The 12,491-nt window shown below is 41.2% G+C and overlaps 1 protein-coding gene across 1 annotated transcript; it reads left to right on the top strand.

Annotated features, from left to right (window-relative positions):
* The first annotated feature begins 7,350 nt into the window (after positions 1-7,350).
* On the top strand, positions 7,351-8,893 carry LOC121573730. Its single transcript, XM_041885924.2, has 2 exons — positions 7,351-7,873; positions 8,430-8,893. The coding sequence occupies exons 1-2, from the start codon at positions 7,451-7,453 to the stop codon at positions 8,832-8,834; spliced, it is 828 nt and encodes a 275-aa protein (XP_041741858.1). The 5' UTR covers positions 7,351-7,450; the 3' UTR covers positions 8,835-8,893.
* The last annotated feature ends 3,598 nt before the right edge of the window (positions 8,894-12,491 follow it).

The raw sequence follows: 12,491 nt of genomic DNA, 5'->3' as shown, positions 1-12,491 counted from the left end.
TTCTTCAAGAATCAATATCATTAATTTGTAAATCCAAAAATGGATGTACAGTAGCAACTGCTGATTGTCCCTTTAAATAAACCCAAATCAAAAGATAAAACAATCATTTATCTAGGATTGTTATTAGGTTGGTTTATTATGTGATACAAATAAACAGGAAATGCTGACCATAGGCACACAAACATGCACCCTACCCTTAAAGGTTGTTTAAGGACAATGCCATGTCCTTAAAATAAGTAGTTTGTTTATAAAAGTTGAAGAACATTTTTTTTTTCTAACAATACAATTGTTCATTTCTTTAGAGAATATTACAAATTGCTGAGGTCATCTGACTCGAACTTCAGAGGTCTGTACTTGCAGAATTATTGAGCAAAAATGTCCAGAGTTATTAAATGTCCAGTAATCTGATTTCCAACTGTAATAGAAGATGCTGTGCAGGTTCAGATGACCACCACAAATGTTAACACTAAGATTGCTCTTGGGTTCCCTCTCATGATCCATAAAGATTAGAGGGAATAGTTTAATGACAAGCTCCCTATGCTGTGTAGGCATGTGTAAATAAATAACTATGTTTTTGGACACAGGTCTAGGAATGGCTAAAGGATTGCAATATTTACCTGGAGCTAACCTTGCAGATAGCATTACTGGGTGATCTGAAAAGTCATAGTCAATCGATTCCCCCCCAAAAAGAAATAATATATATATATAACTATGCACATCGGTTTCATATTCCGAGTAATACAGACGGTGGTCGAATGTTTGAGGCCTTAATGATGAAAGTAATACTGCCCAGGAAGAAACCACCAAATTAAGAAAACATTCACAGGTTGTTTTCTTTCTAAATGAGCTATTGCAATACTATTCTGTAAGAAAAAATCTGAAAGCAATGACTAGAAAAATAATAATAATCCATGGTCATTTCAAACATGCAATTACAAATTGATGACTGTAAAATGCAACTCAATACTTAAACTCTTGGTGATTATCTTTATGCTTCATTTGGAATTTCATGTGAAGTGTAAACTGAGCAGAAAACCAAACATTAACATTTATTAAAATATTTAATGTTTAGTTTTGCTTGAATGCTGGGTATTGATAATAATTTCCAAGAGATTCGTCCTGTAATGCCTCTTCAAATCTACATCCACTCAATTATCCACATTCAACGAGCAAAGTCATTCTATGAGGGCGTTGTAAGGACCTCCTATAAGTGTACACAACTTAAAGACGCCTGCTGCTATAAATAGTTGTGATAAACAACAAAGACATTTGGTTCAAACAAACCAATGGATCACTATGCATCAGTCTCAACAGAGCACAGACATAATCTATGCTTGAAATATTTTCTTTACGTTTCGAGCTGCGTCTGTTGGGAAAGGGGAGTATTGGAAGTTAATCACTGGACCCTGATTATGTGGGGTGAAGGTACTGTGATGACCCTGTGAACTCATACATTCCAGACCCAGGCCTGGTCCTACGTGGCCCTAGGACATCTGTCTAACTGGACAGAGAGTGGGTCAGTGGGGGCTACAGCCTAGATGAGGAGTGGCAGAGGTAATCCCTTCCCCCAGTCTAGCAGTGTAAATCTGCTCATGGCTTCACCCTGGGCATTATTTATACTCTCAACAAGACTTTGTTCTCCTTTTAGAGGCTGTGACTTAATATAAAGCAGATATTTAGAAAAATCCTGCTGTTTGGGGGCTGAGATAAGCAGATATTTATGTCGTGGTGGAGGGCAGGAGAGTAATCACAGGGGCTTTGATGGGACCTGGAGTGGTGGATATAGGTGGAGCTCCCCCTTTGCTATTGTATTGTAAGCTAACATCACTTGTTGGGAAAATGTGAAGGACTATGAAAGATAGAGATTCCAAATGTATCATAGATTTAGTGTTAACACAGGAATGCCTTGAATTATGAATTCAAACAAGCTTGATATTTCATGCCAAACCTGTGTGTGGCTCTGTGTATGTAATGTGTGTAGTTGATGTCTGTGTAAGAGATAGTGACACATGCATGTGATAACATTGTTATTTGCAATACAATAGGTAAAAGACAAACAGTTTGCCAGCTGAAGGTATTAGATGCTGAATCATTAGCTTCTGGAAATCCCTGTTGGCACATATTTAGGCTACAACAGCAAACACCACAGTGTTATCATTTACCTATTCAAATCATCAATTGTTCATCATAGCTCTCCCACTCACAGTTCTGATAAGATTGTGGTTAAAATAGAAAGATGTATCACTACATGCACTCACTCACTCACTCACTCACTCATTCACTCACTCTCCTCGCAATACAAATGCCATAATTTGGCTAGCCTTCTACTTTTCCAGTGATGTACGTATCTAACACAGTTTCCCCTCCAATGACTTGATTTTAAGCTGCATTGAAGGCAAAATGTCAATGGAGACATGACATCACACTGTGAAATTGAAGATATCACTTATCATGAGAAATCTTTTGTTTCTAATATATGAATTCTAAGACTCTGTGAAATATAATGTTTTTTTTGTAAGCAGAGAGCTTTACTTAATCATTGTATAAAAGGTCTCAGGGCCTACCATAATTTCTGAGGCCTGTCTGTTTGTTTTACACACCGGGCTAGAAGGGATGGGGAATGCGTATTTTATGGGGTGTTAAGGGAAGTTGCATTTCCTATGGAGAGGCCTAGCAGTGGTGTACTTATTCTGTTCTTCATAAAAACAGCAACTCTATGAGTGTCTAGGGATATAAATAGCTATTTCTTCATGGAAACAGCTGTTATATACTGTAAAAAAAGACAGACACACCACATACAGTACGAAAAGCTAGAATAAAGATGTCCATGTTGTTAGTTATATTCATTATAACTGCTCCCTTAATAGACTTATAAGTGAACCCCCTCAGTCCCAAAGGTCAAGTTTTATGAAGGGCGAGTTTCCAGTCAACACAGACATAATCACAGTCGAGTCACAGTTGAAGGAGCAAGTCAATAAATCCATCTACAGCATTCCAGGGAAAATAGGGCAGTTCTCACTGCTTATTCATAAGCAGAGGCTGTGTCTGGCTGTTGGAGAGGTCTCCTCTCAGGAAACAAAGCAGTTGGGTGTGTTGATTCATTAATAATGTAGCTAGTTGCTGGATTGACTCGACGTCCTCCGAGCTTTGCATTCTGTGTGTTCTCATATAGCAGACTTGTAACCAAAAGAATGCAGAATGTTCTGGAAAGCTCGTTTTGTGAGTTGTGAGTCTGGCATTGAGAACAGTGCTGAAAGTAATGCCACAAGAGTATTGAAATTGTTAGAATATGAATATCTGGATATGCTTAGCAGATATGTAGGGTCTTGTTTTGATGGCCATGAGGAATACAGTAACTCCCAACACAACAAGAAGTGTTGGGGAAGGTTTTGAACACCTGTGTCATTCTAAAACTTGCTGCTATTTACATTTGCATTACCCAAAAATACATTCCCCCAGATTCTGGTTTGAGAAAAAAGCTCCTGTAGTGCAAATCAAAGTCATCAGCTGTAGGAACACTGCTCCGATTGCTCTGAAGTAATCTATTTGGAGGTAGAAAAATTCTGCCTACGCTCATTGCTTGACCAAATGACATTACATTTAGAAACCAGTGGGACCTGAGCTAACAGCCATCCTCTGTAGGAAGTGGGAAACATAAAGAAAAGACAAGTAACCCATGTTCTAATTCCAAGTACAGCTGCACTGTCCTGCCCTGAATTATCTCCATGTTGGAGCTAAATGTGTGCAGTGGGTCCTTGCCACACAGAAACGGCTCAGTGTATTATTAGCCTGAGCTCTTGATGTACCACTGCACAGCCAAGGCAAGTGAGCCGAGGGTAAAAACAGCCCTACCGGCACAGTCTGGGTAATCTGATAGTACAAGTTTACATTACATCCTGCTTTGTTTGTGCCACAGGGCACGCAAAGCCTTCCTGTCTTTCAGACTGAATCATTCATCATCTGACCTGCAAACAACAACAGTTTTTATAGATTTTGCTCTGAGTAAGAGGACACTTTTTTAAAAGGCCCATCATCTTTAAGAGAGGGGCTCAAAGGCTGTCAAACTGAAAGAGATGCAATAATCAAGTCCCACAATAGCTTTGAAGGATGCATCCTTTGTATAATTTACTTTGATGAAAGCAAAACAGGCACAGTGCTGATTTATACAGTGGGCAAGTAACGGACTGACCAAAATATTGAGCACCAGCTGCAAGCAGAATTACCTTTCAGGAAGAGGGGGGGGAAATGTTATCTTATGTTTTGGGTTTGACTGATGACATCATGTACAGTACAGTTCCATGCTGACATAAAATCTACAGCGTTTAACATCCATCATATTTACAACAGGTGCGAGGGAAGGGCAGGAAAATAGCTGTACAGTACATGGAAAGTGTCTGTTTTTACAGTGCAAAGGAAGATATACGTAGATGTGCCTTGCCATAAATACTTACTGTATGTTTTTTCTTTGGCCAGACATTCCTAGCTAAAAATCTATATTCACTTGTAGATATAATGTTACAAAGGAAAATGAACTGCAGTAGACATTATATAAATATGATGCTAATGCATTGGTACTTGCTTGCATTGGTGCTTCACATAAATAAGCAGGTGACATGCTTTTAATAACTTACAACAAACCCCATATTGTACCTATCCAGAATAATATTGCCTTCTCATGGGTTTTCATACTCTGGCATAATTTTTTTATTTATCACACTCAAAACAAATTATGCTTTGTGGAAAAGTGGGTGTTGTGAACCAACTGAAATGTACCACGACTCTTGGCACGCACACTCAGGGAACATAGAAACACATTTCTGTGCTATTGATAAAATAATAAATAATGATAGCGATGCATGAATGTTATTCTTCTCTTCTTGCCCCTAAAGCACTAAACCGCCGTGCAGTAAATGGTAGGTTAAAATATCATTTTTTTCTTCCGAGCCACGGAGTGGAATTCCAAACCTCTCAGACAGACACTCTGGATGAGTGCTGTGCTTTACTTCAGGAGTGTCCTCATGAAACATCTGGTCAGTTGATTTCTGTCATTCAACAATGTAGGATCCTTGATAGAAATAGAGACTGAAAATATGACAATGGTTGGAGTGTGCTGCCCCGGAGATGAGAATTAATGATTCAGAGCTACTCCAGCTTCATTATTTTTAGAGGGGTAATTGATTTACTACATAGCTCACAAAAGCACACTTGTTTCCAGTGGCTTGATTTAGTTTAGTATGTCATTAGTCCAATTAAATTATTAAAAAACTAATGATTGTATGTGAGACAGTTGAAAGGACAAGATGTTCCTGTATTTTCAGCCTCTCAGATCATGTCAGGCAACCTTACGGCCCGCTCAGATCACCACCCATACAATACACATTTGTAAGCAGTAAGCGGTCAATCTCTCAAGACATTACAATTAATAAAATGCCTTATAAATCTACATCTAAATGTAGATTAAATATCCATCTACATCTAAATGTAGGTAATTCAATGTGCATACATAATTTGCAACCATCATTACTCAATTATGTCGAACGTGTTTTATCAGTAGACATTTATTTCTACAGGTGGTGGCTACTGTACACAGCACAAGTATAAAGGCTTGAGGTCAATTGCTTTGTGCCTATTAGTAAAGCCTACTACAAAAGGAGTCAAGTACAACCTTGGTTGACCTTGAATTTACCCAGACATATAGGACCTTCAAGTACTACCCCCTGCACTGTATAAGAGAGAAGCATTGAGGCAGGGATTTATCATGCCCAGCTTTACGAGCCTGCCACCAGTGACTTTACAGGGGTAATATAATGGGACGAACAGTAGGACAGACCACAAGGCTTTAGGTTCGAGGCCCCAGGACATTTCAGCCCAGCCATTTTACTGTATCCCTCTGTCCGGTTGCTCTGAGCCAGAGCTTTTAAGATGACCATAAGCATGTCGTCTAATTTGACCAACATATTTGAGGAATGATTATTTTCATTCGCTAATGGGTCGGCTAATTAGCGACCACCACTTGGTCTGCAACACTGGGCATACAACAATTTCCGGTATGTGGAAAAGGAGTAGAGCATATCTCTGCCTGCCTATGGACCCACCTGGGAGGCAGACAACCTAATACATATCTCATTTCAGTAACATTATGTGGAGGCCAGGGCCATATGTTAATTAATCTGATTGGTTTTAAATATCACTGCCATATTACCTTGACTGTAAAATAAAAGTGAAATGAAAATATACAATCGCTAAAATCACTGAGACGACCACAAGTTTGATTCCAAATGATGGCTTTTAGATTTACGAGACACTGTAAAGTTGTGATGTTAGCCTATAGGGGCTCTTAGCCACCAAGGTGATAGAGAATTTAAGGCCTTGTCTGTTACTCTAGGGGCTCCTTCGGGGGGATTTTCCAGCCTTTGAGCGTCATGGTGCTATTTTGGCTGGCACAGGACTATTGAGTCTTACAGCTTTTGACAGCCGGTCTCAGTTTAAAGATTTAAGGTTCAGTCATATGTCCACCGAGGGAGAGGGGTGGCAGGAGGCAGGAATCTCAGTTGTGGAAAAGCACATCTCTTTTAGCATTCCTGTCATGCAAAACAGAGGCTTGGTTACCTTACCAAGGGTTACGTATAGCATGGAATAATGAGAGAGGGATTCTCACTAGCGGAAAACATGTGTGCCCAAAGGGGGGTTGGAGGTTCAGTAAAGAGAAATTGGCTGCAGCTTTTAGGGAATATTTCCAGGGCGCTGAGGCTCGGTGGGGGATGGCTTCTGATTGATTGCGGTTCTGTCTGACTTAGTGAAATATGGTCTGTCACCAGGTGGTATGGAGACTGTCATCAGCAGCCAGGTACGGGCGGGCACACAGCATATACCATAATATCTCAGTAAACAATGCTGGCAGGGGAAGGGGATACTGTTTCTCCCCTCACTGATGGGAAAGAACGATACTTCACTCAATTAATGCAACATAAACAAAATGCTCAGAACATGTATTTGAATTCCTCAAGCTAAACTATAGGTTTTCTTAATTTGTCACAGGAGAAAAAAATTATACTGCCAGAGCACAATGAATACATTCAATCTGGCCTTCACATGAATAGCAGAGCTCAGCGTGGGAGACGGTATAAATAAACATTACATTAAGCACAAAATAACACAGAGCACTGTGCTAGCTACGCTGTCACAATAGTGAGAGCGAGATATTTTGATCAATCATAGAAAATCTACAGTGAAACAGGGCTAGGCTAACACTAGGTCATTTCTCTCTAAAATATGTCCGTTTTTGGTGCATCAGGCAAGAATCACCTTTGAGCTGTGACAGCTGGGTGCTACAGTAAGCTCTATACACAAGTTTACGCGCTGTATCCCGGGTGGCGCCATAACTCTACACAAATGCATTTCATTTCCGCCGGAAGTTGTTTGCACAACGTCTGCCGGTGTAAACACAGCGATGTCGACGCTAGCTTGGGAACACGGTTCTACTACTTTGACTGGAGATGGCGCTACTCTCCTCCACCCGAATTCAGTGCAGAACTGGGAGGATAACATGACGACGTGGCCCAACATAACGTACAGCAAGATTTGCTCCTACTTCGTGCAATCCATGGCAATAGATGGAAAAGCAATGGACAATCTGAAAGCCTCCGAGGCATATCAATATCTGCACAGCAACAAAGTCGGTTGTGTCATGTCATACAAACATGATCGTTTTGTTTATCTGAAAGCAAATGTAGAGCCTAGCCAGTGTTTGAACAATGCATGGCATAATGCTTGGGTGCTGGTAACTGAAGCTGGAGAAGTCAAAACTGCGGGATGTACGTGTGTTGCTGGACCAGGGAGATCTTGTTCCCACTCAGCTGCGATCCTGTGGAAGGTAATTATCTTTTGTGTTTTAATTTTCGTGTTTGCATTTATGAGGAAAAAACAATGTTAGGCCTACGACAGTTCTCCATTACAGACGTGAGCGCTCTGAAAGCGGCACTAAAGACTTTCAAACTTTCACAGACACCTCAAAACAGAAAGAACAAAGCCTTTAAAGCGAATTTCGTTTTGTATTAATTGTATCTTAATTTTAATAAATTTTTCATTAACCAAATTCCTGGATTTAATAAATAAAAAATAAATATAGCAGACAGACAATAGATAATGACAACATAAGGCTCCGGCCTGAACTGGAGCTTATGCATGAACCGAACACTTGTTTATGAATAAACAATTAAAATGTCTCATTGCAATATTTTACATATTCATAATCATTACTTTTGCTGGTTCTTTGAGACAGCTTTTAGGTGCCGTTTAGATAAGCGCGCTCATAATTGAATTGAATTATGATAATAACGCATTTTCTTCATATTCGTGTTACATCATATGACATGTGTGCAGTGAACCCATTATAATATCTATGCACTGTTTTTACTATATCTCTCTAGGTAGAAAATGCTGTGAGACAGGGGAAAACCGGGCGTGCCTGCACAGACGGACAAAACCAGTGGAATGCTGGGTCTAAAAGAAATGCTGGTCAGAGGAAGATGAAGTATGTCCGCTTCAAACGACACAACAGGAAGGATCTCTACCAGCCGCCACCAACTTCACCGCCATCCTCTACCACTCCAGAACCGGCACAGGAGGTGACACTCTTTAGGACTCATGAAGAGTGGAGGAAGAACGCACTTGCCTCACCAATGGCAGCACTTTTCAATTGCCCTGGGAATAGCCTCCTGCAGCTCTGCTTTAATGCTAATACCTCCTCCATCACCGAGCCAACACCATGTCCACACCTCCATCTCCTAAACCATGATGAGCACTGTTATGCTATAGCAGCATTTATGATGTAGACTAAGGCACACGCAGGCAGGCACACACACACACACACACACACACACACACACACACACACACACACAATTAATGATGTAGCTATCGTGGGCATTGTTTGTCCCATCTCCAAAACAATCAACTGCCTTAGCAAAATACCGGTAGCAATGTTAATGTATGACAACTTCTTCATAATTAACAGTATTGTCAGCTTCATAGCTAAAGTTGCTGAATTTACCCTCAGATTCAAGTCTGCGTTTCTTTCTCTGGGGGGAGGCAGTGGTCCGCTGGGTGAGTTGACGCCTCTTTGGCTGGGGAGGGCGATTGTATCCCAACCACAACTCTGTGAAAGGGTTATCCTTGGTAGGTTTTTGGTCAACAAAGTGATAGGAACAAACAAAAACGTTGAGGGGTGGTTTCTTTAGATTCAATGCCTTCAGCCAGGTCCTTGATTCCGAGTCGGTATCAGGCTTGCGAAAAAATGTAAACAATGGAGCGCATGGACATTGCCTCTTCGTAGCTGGTTTGTGGTCGTAGCACTCTCTATCTAACCACTCGTTCAGGTGCTTTCTCGAGTTTTTGCAACCAACTACCGCACACGTCGTTCCCGAACCACTTTTCTTCATGTTGTAATTGTAATTTTTATATCCTCTTTGTCACTGCGATATCAGTGCTTTGTCGGCACAACGGAGCTAGCTAGCAAAACAAACCCAGCCCGGCAGAACGGAAGTGGATTGCATCGACGGGAGGAGTTCAGGAAGTAGAGCGGAAACGGCTCTAAAACTTGTGTATATCTGGGGGCAGAACTTCTCCAGATTCCCACTCTTTCCCATATAGTCTTCCACCAGATAACCACTCCTCCTAGTATAGTCTTCAACCAGATAACCAAGCCCAGTGTGTGCAAAAAAAATGATTTACTTTAAATCTAATGAAAATGTCCAATGATTGAATAGAATAGCTGAGGTGAGTGTGGAGCTGAGTGTGTGTGTGTGTTTGAATTACAATTCCAATGGCAGGAGTTACGTTAGGGGAGTCAGGATCGGACTGAACCTGCCTGAACAGAGATGAAGGTAACGTATAGTTTATGAATGAGTTTCAACATGAAACTTGAAAATTAAGGTTTGCAAAATATTCCTCCCAACACATATTTTATTTTTAGTTTGGGCGACATACTGTTTGAGTTTTGACTCAACAAAGACATTGTGTCCCTCATTCACATCCAGGAACTCCTTTCATCAACATTCAAGTTTTCATTATTATTTTTATATCATATATAAATCAATACTATTCTTCAGGTATTTAATGATGCATGTCCTCCTCCATCAGTTGGAGACGGAACTAGCCAGTGCTAGAATCAGAAAGGTGGGGAAGGGTAAGCCAAACCCATTGGGTTAGATGAGAGATGAGACACAGATGGAGATAGAAGTGACCAGTTAAGCTTCATGAGAGAGCGAAGAAAGGAGTGAGCATTTCTCAGGCCAAGGTAGAGGGTGTAATAGTTAAGGAGATACAGCCAGCCAAGGCAGGGTAGACTCCGATAGAGTGAGGAATGTTAGAGACCAGATGGAGACAGTCTTGGGTGGCAGGAGGCTGGCACAATTAGCCGGGCTGACTAATACACTGAGGCTGGTGTCAAGTGCCCATTCTTCATTCGGGCCATTTGTTAACTGGTGAGCACCATCTACAGCTCCACTCCCCACACACGGCAAAAATGAGTAATAAATCTGTGTGGTTGAGAGGCCTGTTTGGTTTGTGCAGAGGAGAGCTGAGTGGAGATAGCCTGGTGATATACTGTATGAAAACTCCCCAACTCGGCACTGTGGCGAGGCTTGCTCTTCGGGACCATAATAAGACCCAGATGTTTGTCCGTTCATATATCCCAAAAAGGAGGCAGTCTATTGACAACCCTCTACTTTATTAAAATGGTTGGTGCTTAAAGGCTTTAGCAAGGGGTTTTTGGTTGTGTGTGTGCTTTACTATGGCACTGTCATTTTCAATAGCTGGAGAGAACACTTAAATCCAAATGTGATGTTTTATTCAGCGTGAAACTGTTTTTCACACATGGCAGACAGTTCTTTGAACCATACAATTTGATTAATTAATCTTTCATCCAATGGATATTTCATCCTCCATAAATGCAGGCTTTGATAGTTAAAACATGAATTACAATTGATTGTCACATACAGTGCAGTGGATTAAATCATATCAAACTTGGATTACTGGGTGAAGGATAGAGACATTGGCAATAAAATACATTCCGGCAAAATCCATGACCTGTGCAATGCAATGCCTTTAAGCCTTTAGTATCCATGGACAAGAAGAGTTTCTGAGCTACTCAAAGTGAATTGCTTTTATGGAAGAAAAATAAATATTTTCCTCATCATTTAGTTCTGTCACAGAATTCATAACAGTTTAAAATATTGAACCATGACTAAAGTCAACTGTAGATAATCATGGACTGACTGACTCTCATGGTGTATGTTCCAGTGGTGGTTCTGAAGCCTATTAGAGGGGCTTTGATGTTTCCACTGACCTCATGCCTTTGGGAGGCCATGTCTGAGAGTTCATTAAAGGCAGCCTCTCTTTGTTACTCCTCAAGTAAAGATCAGTCAGCCACTCAGAAATGAGGCCGAGGAAGCGACCTCTGGCCAGGAGCAGCTGACGACAGCCACTCATCCAGTGAAGGCACTCCATTCACAAACTCAGCGCCCACACCTCCCCAGCACCTCCCCAGCTCCGTGGGGTGTGAAAAATGAGCTGAGGATGAAACCAGGCTGATGTACTACATGGGGGTAAAGGAGGAATAACAGCTCTGGCCGTCAGAGTGATGGATGTGGGGGGGGCACCCTGGGACAGGTCTGTCCTCCACCCCTCCTCTGCCCCTCCCTGCCCCCCTCCCCTCGTCACTGGGAGCTCTGGAAACATGAGAATGTGTGGCGGCAGGTGGTCCTCCACCACAACAGGTCAGCCCAGCTTCTCCAAACAAAAGCAGTAAAGAACATCTCTGCTCACATGAATAGGAAGAAGGAAGAAATAAGAGGAGAACAGAAAAGGAGCCCCCAAAGGATGCTGGGTGCTGGGAGGAGTCCAGGACTCACCAAGGGGAGGAGTGCAACAGGAGGGGGTGACAGACAGAGGCACTGATCTTTGTGGCGATTGACAGCTGGTATGTCAACAGAGAGAAGCACTAGCATGGCAGGGAGGTATGACCCAGAGTGTGAGCATGGCACATATGCAATTTAACACTCAGGAACTTTACTAAAGTATTATGTATTTATGGAACATAACACCATAACAAAATGCCATGGGGCCTGGTTACTGTATCGGAAAATAGTTTTGATCCATACATTTTACAACCAGGTTGTATAAGCATGAAACAACTTTGCCCAATAAAAGACTCATACAGACAATATTTCCTACAAGTTCTCACGGTCTCATGTTAGAATTAGACATTCATCCATGTTTCTCAAATGTCAAATGTATAAGTTGTTCCAAACATCTCATTTCGAAGTGTTTAAGGCTAAGTTTAGCATTAACTCTGAATTTCTAAGGTTAGGGTTCAGTTTAGGCATTAACTCTACATTCTTAAGGTTAGGCATTAACTCCGAATGGTTAAGGTAAGGGTTAAGGTTTGAGGTAGGCTTAAAACAAAAATATCAAAAACAACTTTCTATTGC

Source organism: Coregonus clupeaformis, chromosome 9 (assembly GCF_020615455.1).
Source record: "Coregonus clupeaformis isolate EN_2021a chromosome 9, ASM2061545v1, whole genome shotgun sequence".
In the NCBI taxonomy this organism is placed as follows: Eukaryota; Metazoa; Chordata; class Actinopteri; order Salmoniformes; family Salmonidae; genus Coregonus; species Coregonus clupeaformis.
The sequence above is the reverse complement of the archived record's forward strand: the minus strand, read 5'-3'. Positions and strand labels throughout refer to the sequence as shown.